The sequence below is a fragment of the Lissotriton helveticus genome, chromosome 9 (assembly GCF_964261635.1).
Source record: "Lissotriton helveticus chromosome 9, aLisHel1.1, whole genome shotgun sequence".
NCBI classification, from domain to species: Eukaryota; Metazoa; Chordata; class Amphibia; order Caudata; family Salamandridae; genus Lissotriton; species Lissotriton helveticus.
The window spans coordinates 506,740,002-506,759,963 of record NC_136070.1 but is presented as its reverse complement, the minus strand read 5'-3'; the positions used below and the strand labels follow the sequence as shown (position 1 = coordinate 506,759,963).

Here is a 19,962-nt window from a genome sequence, read left to right as displayed (position 1 = left end):
ATTTTTCTGTAGCAGCCAGTTTTCAGCGTTTAGTCAGCGTTCACCCACCAGTGCTACCTGGCCTCTGCCCAGCTCATTTCAGACTTCCTCGTGCATTCCATTAGAGGTGGAAGGGTACAGCCAGTAGAAGAATTGTGCTTTGGGCCTGAAACGGGATGTAAGTGACATTCTCTTAAACCAGTGGCTGAAGTTTTTAGAGCAAAAAAGATAATGGAAGACGCCGGCTGACCAAAGCCTCTTCAGGTATGCAATACAATATATTTACCATAAATGGCACAAGCATTATGCATATCAAGCCTAAAAAAAACAGCCTTCTATGTTTCAAGAGATTGGAAGTGTATAATATGGGTTTGTGCTGAATTTGTGACCTCGAAACAAACCAGGTTTACTTCTTACAGAACTCAGTGTGGCACAGTTGTGTACATAGGCAAGACATGTCATGTGGTCTTAAATTGTTCTATGTATTAAGTAACACTCACAGCAGTATTGAACTTTGTATTCAGTAGGAAGCTAAACGAGAGTGACTGGTGATAGGCAATCCTTGACTTGCACTACCAGCATTACTTGCCACATTTCAGTGTGGCAGCCTCAAACCCACAAGTGATGCGGCAGCTGACAGTCCCCCCACACACATGCACACACAACTTTCTCCCCCTCCCTCAGTATCACCCACTCTCGTATACACTCGTACTCTCATGTCCTCTTTCTCTCCTCAAGGAACTCAAGCTTGTGTTAAATATGGGCACTTATGTTTCATTTATTTTCTCTACAATATTAGTTTCATTTCAAGAACTGATTAAGATAAGACCTGTAAGGGTTATTATTTTCACTTTGATATGTTTATATATTGGAATGAACGAATGTGGAAGAAACTAGAAATTATACCTGAAACAAAAAGTGTTTTATTGGGAATATCATTAAGAAAGGCAATGTATTAACATTGATTTCAGTGGTGTAACCCTATATCTGATTCTTTTAATTCATGTTTTTCTACAGATCTCAAGAAGCAAGACCACAATGGGGGCATTTTTAGACAAGCCAAAGATGGAGAAGCATAATGCTCATGGGCATGGTAATGAACTTCGTTATGGACTAAGTAGTATGCAAGGGTGGCGAGTTGAGATGGAGGATGCACACACATCAGTGATTGGTCTGCCAAATGGACTTGAGGGATGGTCTTTTTTTGCTGTTTATGATGGGCATGCTGGATCCCAAGTTGCTAAATACTGCTGTGAGCATTTACTAGATCACATTACGTCCAACCAGGACTTCAAAGCTTCTGATGGTGAACTCTGTGTTGAAAGTGTAAAGAGTGGAATCCGAACAGGTTTTCTGCAAATTGATGAACACATGAGAGTAATCTCTGAGAAGAAACATGGGGCAGACAGAAGTGGGTCGACGGCTGTAGGGGTCATGATATCTCCCCAGCACATATATTTCATCAACTGTGGCGACTCAAGAGGTTTACTGTGTAGGAGCAAGAAGGTTCACTTCTTTACACAGGACCACAAACCAAGCAATCCACTGGAAAAAGAACGTATCCAGAACGCAGGTGGTTCTGTAATGATTCAACGTGTGAATGGTTCGCTTGCTGTATCCAGGGCACTCGGGGACTTCGACTACAAATGTGTTCATGGGAAAGGCCCCACAGAGCAGCTTGTTTCCCCGGAGCCAGAAGTATACGAAATAGAAAGATCTGAAGAAGATGATCAGTTTATCATCCTGGCTTGTGATGGTATCTGGGATGTGATGGGCAACGAAGAGCTTTGTGATTTTGTAAGATCCAGGCTTGAAGTTACAGATGACCTTGCAAAAGTTTGCAATGAAATAGTCGACACCTGCTTGTATAAGGTAGATTTTATTTTCAAAACGGTTTCCTGTAATTATATAAGGTTTATTTATTTAGACGTGTGTTAATCTAGACCAGAGACAAAAAAAAGTGTGAATGGAAATGCTTTTCTCAAAGTTTCTTAATAACTGAGAATTTCTTTCTGTTGCGTTCTTTCTAACACTTTTGTCCCGCAGCATGACTCTTCGGGAAGGAAGGGGGGAATTATTTTGATAGCCGCATTGACCCCACCACTAAGGAGTACAAATCCTATCCAGATGCTAGCTGTAAAGCTTTGATTTTGCAGAATCTTAAAATGAAAGGTGCAAGATTACAGCTAAGTGTTTATTTTCTTACAAAATGTCCTTGTAAATATGGTTGCTTCCATTCCCTGAGGAAGGATTGTTACGTGGTCCAGGAATGTTTAGAGATGGTTTTCATTGATACCATTAAAAAAAATCATACACACCACGTTGTAACTTGCGTGTTGGTCTGAAAGTCTGCCCCTGCCCCCATGCGCCAGACCCCGCCCCATCTTCTACAAGCTGTCTTCTTGTTCCAAAGAGTGGCTCAGTCTTATGATTTTTTTATTTTTTTATTTAATTCAATGTACCAGTCCGCCTTGTCTGAAAATGACAGTAGGCACAAGGATAATGATTCTAGGTTAAGAAAATTTTGTACAGTCTAAAGATGCGTTTGGGTAAAACCTCAAGCAAGAGGGGAAGCCCACAAAGCACAGTGTAAACCAGATTACGACCACAGTATAACCTCTCTATCTGCAGATGCTGGAACATTTCATGGCGTTAACTTGTGAAATAGAGGCTGGTATTGGGCAGGGCCGCTTTCATTGTCTTTTCCAGTATCTTTGAGGTTGGCTCATGGTGTTAATGGAGGTAGATATACTGAGTTGGATTTAAATTGTTAACGGTTCAGGATGTAAGGGGTATCAGAAAGGAAAATAGTTAAGGAAAATATGAAAGGATTGGTAGGCTTTAAGTCTGAAATCCTGAGGTGCACGTGGGGCAGAGACCTGCTGATCAGAATGGGAAGCAAACCAGGAATGGCCCATAAAACAGAAAAAATAAAGGCTACAAATGGGTAATTGTCAGAACATTAATGGTGGGGAATTAATGAAGCTTTGGAGCAGTAAAAACCACACAATCAAATTAAACTAGTAATCCATCAAAGAGGCATGAGGGACTAGAACCAACTATACTGTTTGCTTGGGACTCTTCAATCCGTTCCTATTCTTTGACCATAAAAAGTTAATTTATCTGAAGGCGTTTCTGAAGTGATCTCGGAAATCTTAGGCAGATGACTGTTCTTAGTGCAGCGAAATACTGAGTTGCCGGCAATGTCTCCTAAGAAAGCTCTTCCGGCCCAACTCTGGCTTGTGCACCCTGTCTCCTTGCGAGTGATGTATTTGTGCATGTTGAGACTGAATATTCTTTGTACTTGTAGGTGCTGGTTCCAGGACAGTGGGCACAGGCCTAGGATAGGGGGAGGGTGCAGTAGTGAATAGCCCACACAAAGCTAGTCAATCAAAGTGCTTTATTTCGCTTAGTTTCTGTAGCATAAAAAGTACAAACATAAAAACAGACACAATTAAAAGCGATAAGGTAAAAGCCGTACTAAAACAATTCATACATTAATATTTCCTCATAAAATTTACATCTTAACCTGTTTAAATTTAAAAAGGATTAAAAATGTATTACATCAAAACTGTATGTAAAAGTACAATAAAACAACTTGAAAGGCTATCGTAAGATCACTGCTCTGACTGCTTTGAGACATCATCACAGGGCCATAAGCTAAGATCGCTTATAGAGTGAGAGTTTAACAGGGAAACCAAACATCAGTGGGATATAGTTTAAGTGGAATGTTGTCAAGATAAACTGGTGCTGCAAATTCTGAATACAAATTAGAAAAGACTAAGCTCCGTAATTAAGAGGGGGAGACACTTGAAATAGGCTAATGGTAATTTTGTTTGCCCCAGTATTGGAACTTTCATAGATTCCCATGCTTTGTATCATTCCCAGTCGTCAGCCTGGGGCCTTGGTAAATAGAAAATACCATAGCAGTATGTACAAAAGAGAAAGTAAGGCCTAGGCCTCATCTCATTTTGTAGCCTATCTACCTCTTTTTGTAAAAGAGACCAAAATTTTGCAACAACCAATCAGATTAGCCTCACCCCATAGAACCCTCCTGAGAGCCCTCAGAGCCTCAGATTTTCTACCGCACCTTGTGCTAAGGGAGTCTCAACAGAGCTCTGCTCAGTTTTCTCTTCAACTTTGGATTTCTACAACTTTTTCTCTTCAGGATGTCAAAAAAGAAAGCTTTATTCAAAGCCTGTGCTACTTGCTCAAAGAAGAGGCTGTATGTCGAAGATAAGCATAAAGATTGCATTTATTGCTTATACCCAGATCACAAGTCCACTGAGTGTAAAATCTGCAGAACCTTCTCAACCAAGACACTGAGAGACCGGGAAGGAAAACTTCTGGCTTTGCTACAGAAGATGAAGTGTAGAAAGGAGGTTCTTTCTAGTGATAGTGAAAATTCCTCTTCAGCAACATCTTCGAGGAGGTCTATAAAAAGGGGTAGGTCTTCCCCTTCTACATCTGCCAAACCTCCTGCTAAGGCCTCTCAAAAGACCTCGGAAAGGTCTAGAAGGCTTAGTGCCAATAAATCTCCTCACCATTCAAAGGAGAAAGAGGGACTTCTTCCTGAGGTGTCATCTGGAAAAAGGCAAGCCAATGCCTTTCTGTTGCCTCTTCACCTTCGGAAAAAGAAAAGGTCTTTAAGAAACCTTCAAGTACACCTCAGGAGCTGAAAGGAGAGAAGAAAATCCGTCCATCGACGACAGTCTCCTCAGGTACGTCGACGACGACGTCCAAAACCGAATTGATGTCATTTTCTGCTCCGTCGACTGGCCCGTCGTCGAGAGCTTCGCCGACGGCATCGTCGATGATGACTTTGTCGATGATACATCCTACCTCTGTTTCGTTGACGAGACTTACAACTTCGACGTCGACGGTGATGGCGCCGACGATGGTGTCGACGGCGACGAGGACGATGATGACTACGGCGACGATGATTCTGATGTCGACCTAGTCGACGGTACCGTTGACGACCGTTCTTTCTCCAGCGACGACGATTCCCTTGTCGACGACCCCGTCGATGATCCAAAAAGTGAAAATTTCTATCCGGAAAAGATTAATTACTCCAGAAATTACATCTCCCTGTAGGGTAGCACCATTGCCTCCACCTCTTCTTCTGGAGGAGGAATATTCTGAGGAGGATGAAAGCCCATATGGAGATGCTTATAGTCCTTCACAACTTAAGGTGAAGTACCAGTACTCTGATTCAGATGATTATTACCTGGGTCAACATCATCCAGAAACTCAATTCACTCCTCGTGATACACATCAGGAACCATCAGGACAAGGTATGGTTGCCATGCCGTCTTCACTAATAAATGACCTACATCTGTTGTTGTAGGATTACAAGAAGAGGTTCCCATCTCAAACCTCTGAAACCATGCAACCTCGTCCGCCACCACCTCAGCAACCTCCTTCTAATTCTGCGGCATCAACCTCTCAAAGGTAGGGAGAACAACCTTTGATAGAAGGGCATGATGTGGTTACAGTGCTTGATGATGATGATTCATCAGATGAGGACCAGAATGTAGAACGTATCCAAAATCCTGACGCAGAATGGGACGATTATGTTATCCCAGATCCGGCTTCACCATCTCCGGACCCGGTGGATTTGCCTCCTGCGGACATAGGGGGTTTCCATAATCTTATGGAAAGGGCATCTAAAAGATTTGGCCTTCCTGTTCCTGTGTTACAGTCAGACTGTTTCCTCTATGATTTTAAAGAGCCCTACAAGAAATCTATCCGTTCCATACCCATAGTAGAGCATGTTTGGAATGAGGGCAAGAAGGTGATGCAGTCTCCAGCTACTGTAACTCTGCTTCTACCGCGGCTGGAGAAAAATATAAGACTCTAGAGGACAGTCCTGCCTGTCTTATTGGTCAACCTAAACCGGACTCGGTTTTTTCTCAGGCGGCCCAAAGAAAATCAAGAAACCCGACGGCACCCCTGACTGCACCGCCAGACAGAGAGGGCAGGCACCTGGACAATGTAGTCAAGAGGTTTTCCTCTATGTCTAGCCTCCTTGTTAGGGCCTCGAACGCACTAGCGATTTGGGACGATATAATCGCCACATGTGATGTGATCTTCCTCCTTTCATTGATCAGCTTCCAAAGAGTGCCAAAGCGGAAGCGAGGAAAAATCCTGGAAGAAGGTGAGCGATCTTCATCTGAGATTATAGATTGTGCAATGGACATTGCTACAACGGCTTTTCGCGCCTTAGCAGGTTCAGCGGTCCTGAGGCGTCAAGGTTGGCTGAGATGTACCTGGTTTCGCCCGGAGGTGCAGAATAAGATTCTGGATCTGCCCTTCGACGGAGATATGCTGTTTGGCAAGCATGTAGTTGATGCTTTACAGGACATTAAAAAAGATACCGAAACGGCAAGATCTTTGGGCACACTTCAATATCGAAAAGTGCCTTTCCGGGGTGCAAGAGGTAAAGGATTCTCTACATATAGGGGAGGTTATCAACAACGCTACTCCTATTCACAATCCTCTCAATCATTCAAGCCTCAGTACTCTCAGCGGCAAAGTCAATCGGTGTCTTTCTCTCGCCAATCTTTCAGAGGTAGACAGGGACGTCAGGGGAGAGATACCTCTAACCGCCAATAGCGGCTTCCTGGCTCTGCCTACTGGTCCTTCACCCCTTGTAACATCGATAGGGGGCAGGATTACACATTTTCTTGATTGCTAGAAGATCATAACAGATCGGTGGCCATACACTAGAATTCCAAAACCTCCCACCTCACAGAGCGCCTCGCGCCACAAAATCAAAACATCTGCATCTTCTCCGTCTCGAAGTTTGTCAACTGTCACTAAGGGAGCGATAGAACCAGTGCCACTCTCTCAAAGAGGAAAAGAGTTCTATTCCAGTTTTTTCCTCATTCACAAGACGAAGAAAAAGTGGCGCCCAATCTTAGAACTGAGGGAGCTCAACACCTACCTCATAAAACTCTTTTCGAATGGTATCTCTTCAAGACGTCTTGCGTCTTCTTAATCAAGGGGATTACATGGCGACTCTGGATCTCCAGGACGCATATTTCCACATTCCGATCCACCCAGCTCACAGAAAATATTTATGCTTCACAGTAGCCAAGAGCCACTTTTAGTTCAAAGTACTGCAGTTTGGGCTCAGATCCGCTCCGGGGATATTCACAAAGGTAGTGGCCCCGGTATCAGCATTCCTAGGGAATCAATCGCTAGAAGTTTTCCTTTATCTAGACGATTTGTTGATAAAAGCTCCATCTTCTCAAGCAACTACAAAGGCAGTTGAAAGTTGAATCCAACTTTTCAATCACCTGGATCTGCATCTCAACAAGGAAAAAATCAGTCTTTGCTCCATCCAGAAAGGTCATGTTCCTGGGCTCCATTCTGGATACAAGAAGCTGTAAGGCTTTTCCTTCGGAGGAAAGACAGAAAAAGATAATCTTCTCTGCCAACCATTTACAAAAGAGACGATCCCTCCCAGTTCGCCTATACAAGTCTTTCCTAGGATCAATCTCATCTTGCATGCCATTGGTGCCGCATTGCAGACTGCGAATGCTTCCCTTGCAAGAACAGCTGGACATGCAATGGCGCCAGGTGGAAGGTTCCTTCGAGGACAAGATAAAAGTCACTCCTCTCAAGAGAAAAGCAGCAGGTTGGTTGGCTATCAAGGAAAACATCTCAAGAGTTCTCTCTTTCTGGATGGCTCCATCCCCGCTGATTCTAACATACGCCTCAATGGAAGGGTGGGGCGCTGTCTTACAGGACCTCCAAGTGAGCAGTCACTGGAACGCGGAAAAGCGTTTTCTTTATATCAGTCTCTTGGAACTCAGAGCGATTCGCCTAGCCTTGCAGGCTTTCAGGCTGAAGGTTCAAGGCGCAACTGTGCTGGTCAGGATGGACAACACAACGGCCATGCATTACATAAACAAGCAGGGAGGTACAAGGTCTCATCTGCTCTCGAAAGAGGCCCAGGAGATATGGGAATGGGCGATTCTCCAGAATGCCGTTCTTTCAGCGGAGCATCTACCAGGCACTCTCGACACAACAGCAGACACCTTGAGTCGTCTGAAATCGGTCTGTCACAAGTGGGAATTGGATCAAGACATTCTGGAAAGTGTTTCAACACTGGGGAACTCCAACAATAGACCTGTTTGCGACTCCAGAAAACAGGAAATGCCGACTCTGTTAGCAGGGATCACCATCGAGGGTCACTGGGGAATGCTCTTTCGATGTCTTGGTTAGGCACATTTGTTTACTCCTTTCCTCCTATTCCCCTAATCCCACTGCTTCTCAGGAAAATAAAGATAGAACCTTGCAGGATGAGCTTAACAGCTCCAGCATGGCCTCGCCAATTCTGGTTCACAGAGCTTCTCCTACTTTCTCAGGACCATCCATTTCACCTATGTCCCATTCCATTTCTATTAACATTGTCCCAGAGACAGGTGGTACATCCAGATACGAGCTCTCTCCATTTGAAGGCCTGGCTCCTGAGCACAGAGCATTCCACAGCCTAGATATCCCTCAGGAATGTAGGGAGATATTGACTCAAGCGCGCGCACCAAGTACAAATAAAACTTATCGTGCTAAATGGAAACGCTTCTGCCTGTAGTGTCAATGGGAACACATCCATCCATTCTCTTCAGCTCCTCATCAGATACTGCCTTACATTCTATCGCTGGCTAAATCAGGCCTTTCTCATTCTTCAATCAAAGTACATCTGGCGGCTATTTCAAGATTCAGAAGATCAGCTTCGGGTCCATCTCTCTGGTCGGCTAGAATATCAAACAATTCCTGAAAGGTCTTTTCAAGGTTTTTCCTCCAGTGCGGCCACCACCTCCGGCTTGGAATCTCAACCTGGTTCTGGCTCATCTCAGGAGACCTCCGTTCGAGCCAATCCACTACATCCCCTGCAGAACGGTCTCTACATTCCTTGGATGTCCAGAGATGTCTCAAATTTTACCATGAACGCACAAAGGATTTTAGAAAATCATCTCAACTTTTTGCGGCTTTTAGTGCACCTCGAAAAGGACTTCCTCTCTCAAAACCAGGAATCTCACGCTGGATTTCAAGTGCAATTCATTATTGCCACAAAGCGGCAGGAAAGCCGCTGGAGAGACATGTAAGAGCTCACTCTACAAGATCAGTTTCATCTTCAGCAGCTTTCTTCGCTGGAGTCATTATAAAAGACATTTGTAGGGCAGCCACATGGAGCAGTGCCCATACATTCACGAAGCATTACTGCCTGGAATCTTTCATGAGGAGCGAAGCGGCAGTAGGACAAGCAGTCCTGAGTAATCTTTTCCAATGAGAGGTGAGCTTTTTCTTCTATCCCTCCTTACTATGATTGCACATTTTGTATCACATAATTTTTCTGATGTTTTGTTACAACAAGGTGTATATATATATATATATATATATATATATATATATATATATATATATATATATATGGTCATATGAAGACAGTTATGCTGAGATGTTGTAATACGCTTGTAGCAAAATGTGCACTTGAGACTTACTGCTAGCTACTCTGATACAAAGCATGGGAATCTATGAAAGTTCCTTCTGCTATCATTCCAAATAACTGACTAACCTATCCACTACTTAAAATGTACTTGCATGTTTCACTATACTAATTAAACACTAATCCTCTATGGGTCCCGGAGTAGCGGGCTACTCGCCGAAAAAGCGCTTCGAGCCCTCGTCAGGGGTAGTAAGCGCTATATAAATGCAAATACAATACAATACCTGTAACTTTGGTTCCCCAGTATTGGTAACTTTCATCGATTCCCATGCGCCCACCCTCCTCCCCTGGGAAAGCTCAGCCTTCAGCAAAAGTGGTTACTGTTACACAACCGCTGCGAAAATCTGAGGCTCTGAGGCTCTCTCAGGAGGGTTCTATGGGGTGAGGCTAATCTGATTGGTTGTTGCAAAATTTTGGTCTCTTTTACAAAAAGAGGTAGGTAGGCTACAAAATGAGATGAGGCCTAGGCCTTACTTTCCCTTTTGTACATACTGCTACGGTATTTTCTTTTTACAGAGGCTCCCAGGCTGACGACTAGGAATGATACAAAGCATGGGAATCTATGAAAGTTACCAATACTGGGGAACCAAAGTTACAGGTAAGTAACTTGTTTTCTTCTATCCCACCTGGCAACAGCTGCCCTTCCTAGAGAGATCTCCTTTAGCATCGCCTCTGTGGTTTGCATGCATGTAGAATTTGACTTAAATAATTCTAACAAACCCAGTTCATCCAAGGAACGCTTAACATATTGCAACCAGGGAATCTTTAATGCAGAGTCAAGGTTTAAACAGTCTCACAATACTGTTTGGGTCGAAGTTAGTCTCCCTCCTCCAAATCAAGTGCCAGACTAAAATTGATGGGAGCCGGATGGAGTCTGATTGAAATGTGTGTGTGTATATATATATTATCTAAATCAATCAATCTACACACACACACATAAGGTAAACCCAGCTCGCTGAGACCTATAACGTTTGGACAGCTAGGGAGCAAGGCTAACAGTCTTTTACCAAATGCATCCTCTACTCGCTGAAGCGCATCAAAGTCCAGTCCACTATACCCCAGATCATAGCCCCAGAAGTAGCAATAGTGATAGCTGTGGCTGCCTAAATAGCTAAAATCTTGGGGATGGGTTTAGACCCCAGTTTGTTTGTAAAATTAAAGATGGTTGCTATATTTTTTCTAAATAAAGTGGTCTATTTAAAAACATATTTTTCCATGAAAACCTCTCATCAAAGAGATTCCCGGTAAGAGAATGTTTCTGCCACCTCCAGCCTTCATTGTTCTGTATGGAAAGCTGGAGGTTCTTCTGGCCGTTCACCAAAAATAAGCACAGAAGTATTTGATGCATTCACATGAAAATCAAGGCTGTTGATAAATGTGGTATTCTGAGCTTCAGCAGTGCATGACCTGTTCTGGCAGAAAGCACTGCATCGTCTGCATAGAGAAGTATTGGGAGAGGGCCGGAGTTAATATGTGTGACATCTCAGGAGCTCCCTGCTAGGACAGCTTTCACCCTGTTAGTGTAAAGTTAGAACAGGAATGGTGCCAGGAGGCAGCCCTGCCTGACGCCCTGCTCGATATTAAGATTTTGTTCACTCCCCATCCCTACCATAAGGAACTTAAGCTGTCGCCCTGGAATACATCTGTCTTATAAAATCAGTAATCGGCACATCAACTCCCAGGTTTTCCATAATAACCCACAATTTAGAATGGGAAACACAATCAAATGCTGCTATAAAAATGTAGCCTTTCTAACCCACCATATATTTGGCAATCACCTTGCTCCGCTTACAGCACTGGTCAATAGTCCCTTTTCTAAAACCATTCTGTGTTTTCACAAAGTTGTTCTCTACCTCTGCCCACTCCTCCAGCCTGTACTGTAACAAATGCCCCACAAGTTTGGCCATACTGTCGATCAGTGATATGGCTCTATAATTTTTGGGATTCGACTTGTCCTCTTTTTCTTTTAGGTCTCGCCTAGGCAGGGCTTGCGCTGTCTCTTTGAGACCTGCTGTGTTCAGGATATGGGTATAAAGCTCTGCCAACTTTCCGCCCATCTTTTGAATTGGCTTCTGTACCTGTCCTTTGTAAATGGTGGCTTTTCATTGGTCAATAAACTTAGTAGTCCCTCCTTAGTACTGCCTTGTCTCTTCTTGTAATCTCCCATGAGGACACGTGATGTTACTCCATAGGTTTTCATTACAGCCTCAAGGCACTATTTTCTTAAAAGGCGTCAGGCAAGACACACACTTGGACCTAAGCTAGGTTGGCAGTGGTTAATTCACTCACTAGAACATCTCACATTTATATGAGACCGTCTATAAATGTCCCTTCATCAGCTCCACACAGAGTACAGCCTAATCCGAAATTAATGTAATAATTATTGTGTCACATTTCAAATCTACTAATTTTATATATGGACATAGCTATTTAAATATATTTGTACTACTGTCTTACATGCAATGCATTATGGGTATAGTGGATTTACCACATCTTCTGCAGGCTGCAGTGCCATATATGACCAAAATAGGTCCGCAGTGCTGGTGCCTTGCTCACTAGGGACCTCTAGGAGCAGTTTCTGGTACTGCACCTAGACATGCAGTGCTGGTGCATTGCTCACTAGGGACCTCTAGGAACAGCTTGTGGAACTGCACCGAGACATGCAGGGCTGGTGCCTTGCTCACTAGGGACCTCTTGGAGCAGTTTGCAGTACTGCATCGAGACATGCAGTGCTGGTGCCTTGCTCATTAGGGACCTCTAGTAGCAGCTTGCGGTACTGCACTGAGACATACAATGCTGATTTTTGGCTCACTACGCAAGGATTTGCAATGCACTGGGTCTCACATTACAGAAAGTATGAGCTATTGGCGTTGCAATTTTATTTGCAATGCAAATACCTCAAACTATCAGTAATGCGAGACCTTTTGCATTGCAAATGCTTGTTATACATGGGTATGAATGTAGATTGCTTCCATGACTTTGGAGGGCCCTTCTTAGCTATTGAATAAAAGGCATTCGCCAGTTGTAGGCCCCATAATTTCTTTTGCTCCAAAAAGATGTCTACCAGTACCCCGTCGTGGCCAGGAGCTTTCAAGATGCTACACTGGGTCAAACACTAGGCGGGAAGTTCCATACCACGGAAGATAATTCTGTGCATAATCTGTGAACCCAGGGGTAGTCTGATCTATTTTCCCGAAATAAGCCAACCATCCAGCTTCATCAATGTGCACATCTAATGTTCGATCAGTTACTTCCTTTGGAAACGAGGCGTTCACCAAATTCCAAAACCCCTGGCTGTCCTTGTTCACAGAAGCTGAACGCAAATTCACCCAGAATTCCGCCCTTAAACTCTTTATCTTGGATGATCTTGCCTCCTTGTATTTGGCCTGTAAAGTCCGAACCAGGAATTTATCTCTTGGGACCATGTGTAGAGCTGTATGCCTGTTTGACAATACTTTAGTACAAATTGAGTTGAACCATCAAACTGATAAGTTGTTAGAAGAGAGTACTCGTGTCAGCTGAATTTTAATTTCTGCCAATACATCAGAAAATGCTACGGGTACTTGGTCTGGAGTAGAGTCCGCGTTTAAGCAAACCATACCTCTGACTGCTTACAATTTAGGATCGTAGGTAGAAATCTTTGTCCACTTTATCTCACTTCAGAATGTAAATGTTCTTTTTGGCTAGGGCCGGCTTTGGGAAGTCAGCCACTTGAGCATCATATATACCTTAAAACTTCATTACAGAAGAGAGATAGGCATGGTCACTAAAGCCTGAACAACTCACCACTATCTTAGATATACAGGCACTGATGGGTTCTGAGGCGATGATTTAGTCTATTGTAGACCCCACACGTTTTAGCTAAACATCCTGCGTGATGGTCTTCCATATTAATTACTTCTAGGTTCATACTAATCACTCACCTATTTAAAGAGGACCCATAATCGCAATGTTGGAAGTGGGTGATAGTGTCACCCTAATAGTCTTTTAGCCCGCTTATGGGCTTCTGTAACACTTGACAGTAGTGGGTTTTGAAATCACCCATCCAAAGTACATTTAGTGGCTTAGGCTGGTGGAAGCCAATGTCGTTGATGGCCTTCTCTTGTGACCGTGTCACCTGTGCCATATTACCCTTAAAACAGTTATTATAGTAAGGAATAGTTACTTACCTGTAATCCTAGTTCTCTTCCAGGGGTATACTCATCAAATTCTTAAGCACTGAATAGTCCCGCCCATGTGCGGGGACCCCGGAGCATTAACGAAAAATGTATGCATATACACTTATATATATATATATATATATATATATATATATATATATATATCAATGCGTGTTTAACCAAATCAAAGGACCAGTCCTATGTAAACATACATCAATATATATGTATATACAATATACACACTTTTATAAATAGGCAGCCCAAAACCCAGAATTAGGCTCAAATATGCCACTGTTGCATTGTATTTTTCATTTGAAATAAATCATAAAAAGTAAAGTTTTCAAGAGATAGAGAAATGTACTCCCAACTTGTTTGAACATCGACCTTTATTTTCAAAGAAAAAGGCATGTTGATGGCAGGCAGATTAGCCTAGAAGGCTGCATATAGAGCAATCATTAGAGAAAACTGGCACCTTGCCTTTAAGACTTTCAGGACCCCCAGGCTCTGCTCATGCCCTACAGGCGACAGTTAGGTCAGGTCTTTTTAACAGCATATTACATTGTATAAAGAACATGAGGAAAAAACATTCTGTTATAGTCATGGTATTCTTCCGGAGAGGAGGGAGGATTGCTTATGACTTTGAGTATATCCCTGTAAGTGAACTAGGATTACAGGTAAGTGACTTATCCTTCTCTTCTAGGGAATACTCCTCAATAGTCATAAGCACTGAATAGAGTATCAAACCCATCCCCTGAACCCTGCAGATGAATACCTGCATATTATCACATTCTGAACAACTTGTTATCAGAATACATTTCTCAAGGATGCTTGCCCAAACTGAGCATCCACCTGAGTATCAGAATCTAGGCAGTAATGGCATGCAAAGATATGGACTGAGCGCCATGTAGCTGCTTTGCATATCTCTCGAATAGGTACATTTCTAAGCAGAGCCATAGTAGCGGCTTTACCCCTCATAAAGTGAGCCCTTGGCTTGCAAGGGAGCTGCTTGTGAGCAAGCTGTTAAGATAATGTGATACAAGATTCTATCCATCGAGCGATGGACCTTTTAGAAGAGGGACAAAAGTGTGCTTTGGACCATAGTTAACAGAGACGGTCCGACTTTCTTACATCCTTCATTCTATCCAGATAGAATTTTAACACTCTTTTTAGATCAAGAGAATGTAACACCCTCTCAGGAGGCGTGGTAGAATTTGGGGAAAACGTGGGAAGGGTTATCGACTGATTGTTATGAAAGTCTGAAATCACCTTAGGTAGGAAGCTCGGCTGATTTCTCAGAACCACTCTGTTAGCGTGGAAAACGAGATAAGATTCTGTAGAACATAAGGCCTGAATCTTGCTCTCCCTGCGAGCAGAGGTAATTGCCACATCACTTGAGCCTCCAGAGACAGGGGTCTGGATCTGGTCCCTCCCTGTTCGTTCAGGTAATACATCGTTGTGGTATTGTCCGTTTGAACCAACAGGGAACGTAACTTTATGGAGGGAATGAACGCTTTGAGAGCCCGATGTACCACTCTCAGTTCTAACATGTTGATGTGGTAGGTTTTCTCCTTTTCTGACCACGTCCCCTGTACCTGAAGAGATCCCATGTGAGCACCCAAGTCCTGAAGGGACGCATCTGTGACTAAAGTTTGTTTGGAGAGTTACTGGTGGAAGGGAACTCCTTTCAGCAGATGAGAACGTTTCATCCACCATCTTATTGTGATTTGCACTGCGTGAGGAAGAGTTCTGGTGTCCTCCCAGCAGTTGAAAACTTGAGACCTTTGGTCCTTTAGAGCTTGTTGTAATAGGTCTCATCTGTAACCTGGCATTTGGGGCAATGAATATGCATGATGCCATCGAGCCCAGCAGAGAGGATACCTGCCTGGCCGTGCGATGAGGTGTTCACAGGAGAGTACGACCTTTGTGGAGTATTGATAATAGTCTCTCCTCCGAAGGACACTCTCTTGCGTTTGCAGCGTCTAGGATAGCGCTCAAGTAGTGTATCCTCTGAGTTGGGTTGAGGATAGATTTCTTGAAGTTGACGCACAGGCCCAAGTGGTTTAAGAGTTGTATGCAGTATCTCAGATGTTCCTGCAGGAGACTGGGAGAGGCACTCTTGAGTAACCAGTCGTCCAGGTAAGGATAGACGAAGATCTTTTTCCTTCTCAGGAAAGTCGCCACCACCGCCTTACATTTTGAAAAGGTGCGAGGAGCAGACTGGAGTACGAAAGGCAAGACTTTGTGCTGGAAGTGGTCTGACTCTAGCCTGAATCGTAGAAACTTCCAGTGCTTTTGAGAAACTGGGATGTGAAATTAAGCATCCTGCAGGTCTATGGAGCACATCCAGTCCCCTTGATGAATGTGTGGAATGATTTGGTGTAATGCCAACATTCTGAATTTCTCTTTGAGGACACAAATTTTTAAGAGTCTGCGATTGAGTATAGGCCTGAACTCCTTGTTTGGACCTTTCTTTGGAACCAAGAAGTAACAGGAATAGATCCCCTGCTGATGATGTTGCCAGGGATGGCATGTTTTGTAACCGGATGGAGACCTCCTTTCGCAGCTGATCTAGCCAATTAACTGGGGTTTTCCGAGGAGGCACAGACGGTGGCGGAGACTTGAATCTGAGTACCCATTCTGCACAATATTGAGTACCCAGCTGTCCTGCTTTATTTTGATCCACTTGTCCCAGTGGGTAACAGAGTTGGGGGAAGCAAGAACTCGCTGCTTAGGCGGTTGTTTTGCCGCAGGGGTTGTTGCTTAGAGTCCGAGCTTCCTCTACCGGGCCGTTACTGGTGGTAATGTGATCTCGCATGGTGTTGCTGCAATGAGGGGTTTGAACCCTCTGCGGGTATTGGCGGTGATCATAAGGTCGGTAACACCGTCAGAAGTCCTTTCTTTTCTCCAAACCTACAGCCTTCAAGGTGTCCAATTCGGATTTCATCCTTGACATCTCATCATCCGCATGAGAGCCACAGAGGGAGGTACCATTGAAGGGAAGGTTGATAATTCTGTGTTTGGCCTCTGGTTTCAAGCCTGTGAGTCTCAGCCAGGAGGATCGCTGAGCGCAGATACCATGGGAATAACCATGAGCAGCAAGGTCTGAGGCATCTGCGGCAGCGCTGATAACCTGATTAGCCACGAGCCCTCCTTCATGTAGGATCTCCTGAAAATCCTGCCAATCTTCTTTCGGTAACTTTAAAGATCTGGAGTCAGATGACCATGAAGGAGACCTGTGTCTTCGATCTCCTAGCGAACAGTGCAGAGATCTAGACATAGAGCGACTAAGAGGAGACCTTGATCTAGGTCTCCTTGAAGCTGTGGACCTTTGAGATGTGGCAGGTAGTACTTGCCTATCAGAAGAATGATAAGATGAATATATTTGAGAATATTCTGAGCCAGGAGTAATTTCTCTCATCTTCCAGTCCTTTATGCTCTCCAACCATCTCGAAGAAAGGATAGTTGGAGGCAATTGGTGTTCTGGAGCCTACCGACGTGATCTGAACAATCCCTAGGTCCGGGAAGGATGAAGCACTCCTCGACGTCATACTCTTAGATGTTAAATCCTGAATTTCCCTCGACGTCCAAGGGTCTCTCAACGTCAGCACTGATGACCATTGCATTCTCTACCTCTTATCAGGTGGAGACATGCGTGCGGATGTAGGGCTCGAAGTGGACCTCCTCGATGTGGATCTTCTCGACGGCGTTGATCAAGTTTGCCCTGCCATCGGTGATGAAGCAGTCGATCGACTGTGAACAAGGTCTACCGACGTCGGAGTCTTCGGCGTCGATCTCTGAGGTGCCCTCAACGTTGGTGGTGTCCTCGACATCGGCACTGAGGACTTCGATGGCGACCGTCCCCGGTCGGCGATGAGTCTTTGACGTCTAATGTCTGCCCTCGCCCCTTGTCGGCAAGCCTGACTTGGACCATCTACGAGAGGGAGGTTGACGTCGGCCAGTGGGAGCCTAAGACGTGTCTAGATTTAGACTTCGCCGTACCTGGAGCCGTCAACAGCGATAGGGTCTTCGACGTAAACTGCTACACAGGAGACTTAGAGGCTGAAGGCGGGCACAGTGGTATTTTCGACGTCTATCTTTTCCTCGACGGTGAATTCGACAATTGCCTTATTTTTTCTTCCTTTTTCTTGTGCTCTGACCTTCTTTGAGAGGAGGGCTCTTTAGAGGGATGTCCTTCCAGGCCACTTACAGACTCATTGCCTCTCTCCTGCATGGCATGCAGCTCGATCTTCTCTCTTTCACGAAGGGTTCTTCTGGAAAACGTCTGGCAGAAGTAGCACTTGTCAGGTCTGTGTGAAGATGGTAGGCACACAATACAGACCGAGTGCGGATCTGACTTGGCCATCTTCTTCCTACAGGAAGGGCACTTATTAAATTAGGCTGGCATTTCTGACAGGAAAAATAGCTGGAAAGTCAGAAAAAATTATGGAAATATTACTACAAGTACTACAAATGTCGAGTGAAGACAAAAAATCTCACTTGAAATTATCAATTAGTGATAAAAGTCCACTAACTGATGAGCTCAATGCTCCAGGATCCTTGCAGAAGGAGCCTGAAAAAAGAACTGACCTAACTGTCACCTGTGGGGCATGATAATAGCCAGGAGGTCCTGGAGGTCATAAAGGCATGGCACCAGTTTTCTCTGTGTTCTACATGCAGCCTTCTAGGCTAATCTGCCTGCTATCACCTTTTCTTTTTCTTTGCAAATAAAGGCTGTGTTCAAACAAGTTGGGAGTAAATTTCTCTGTCATGGAAATTTTATTTTATATGATTTATTTAAAATGAAAAATACAATGCAATATTGGTATATTTGAGCCTAATTTTAGGCCGCCTATTTATATACGTGTGTGTGTGTGTATATATATATCGATAATAGTTCGTTCCAGTGAGCCGCTCACCCTCCTGATGACACCGGTGCCAGCAGGGGTTGTAACACCCGCTATTTTATTCTGAAGAGAAGTCGATTTGGGAATTCCCAAAGAACTCCAGCGCCACACCAAAGGACAGCACAATACGTTTTTATTGTGCCACAAACAAAACAACGCATTTTGGCGAAGGCTTCATCAAGTTAGTGACCTGTGCCCAACCACCCGTAGAAATACAGGGCAGTGCTCATAGACAGTAAAGAGATATTGCAACATAAATCATTCGTAAAATTAAATAAACAGAAATATTCTAAATTGGACAATCCATCTTATGTCTCCAGAACGCTTTGAACTGTGAACATTAAGTATTCTGCTGCTTTAGAGATTCTTTAGATGCTTTAGAGATGCTGCTTTAGAGATTACCTAAATCTTTGTTTTATAGAAAACTTTTTATGAAACGTTGCTCAGCATACAGTAGATATAGTAATCGAATTGCAGCAATCCTCTTGTATACATTTTGACCAGAACAAGAAATGCAGGAGTAAGACACACTTATACATCCCCCATACACACCCCCGTGGGCAAAGAGCAGAGTCACCCCTTCTTATCCTTTGGAGTAACACCCTGGAGTGGTACGATCTATGTAGGATTCTCAGCTGTACTAATCTGCACTGTAGGTATGGGTCACTATCTGACGGGCTTTGGATGACCTCTGTCCAGTCATCATCCACCCAGGCTCCCATGTGCCCTTCGCAGGCCTCTCAATGTCACCATGGGGTCAGGGGAGTTATTAACCAGTTTTTTATATACAGTAGAAATGGTGTGATCTGTTATTTGTTCCAAGCAGACCACACATTAACGATTGGCTTGTGGCAGCTTTAGGAAAAGTGGCCCCTTTAAGTTGCCTTCTGATCTGATCTTCTAATAAGGTAGCCCCTTGGTTTGGCTCTATGTTCGGGTCCTTAAAAAGTGAACAATGCTGGAGAGAATATGGAGAACAAAACTATGATCTGTACAGTAAAATTGAGTTTAGAAGAGCCATAAAAAAGTATCCTATTACTATTAAGAAGACATGGGTTACCTTCTTGCAGCTAAAATTGATCTAGACACCAACTCTGTCAAAGATGTTTTTGCAGTTATTAAATCAATGCTTGACCATCCAGCAGTGGTAGTGTCCATCTCCCACTGCATTGAGTTATCTACTTTTTTTTCTTAAAAGATTCAGAACATCTATGCTGCCATTAAAACCAAGCAGCTCTTAGCACTCGAGCCAGGTGGATATTACTGAGCCTATAAGTGCCACTCTTTCTTCTTTAAAGCCTATAGAAGATGTGGATTTGGTAGAACTAGCAAACACTTTTAAGTCTGATTCCTCTTTGGATCTGGCTTCCCCGCATGTCTCAAAGCTGCTGGCTACAGTTTTCTA

The 19,962-nt window shown here is 43.8% G+C and overlaps 1 protein-coding gene across 3 annotated transcripts in view; it reads left to right on the top strand.

Moving 5' to 3' along the window:
• The window catches only part of PPM1A (protein phosphatase, Mg2+/Mn2+ dependent 1A), a 439,034-nt gene that overhangs the window by 94,443 nt on the left and 324,629 nt on the right, over positions 1 to 19,962 (top strand). For all 3 annotated transcript variants that reach the window (XM_078660345.1, XM_078660344.1, XM_078660346.1), the window contains exon 2: positions 997 to 1,851. In XM_078660345.1, coding sequence (XP_078516471.1) covers positions 1,018 to 1,851 — 834 coding nt within the window. In that variant the 5' untranslated portion in view covers positions 997 to 1,017. The remainder of the gene's footprint in view (positions 1 to 996; positions 1,852 to 19,962) is intronic.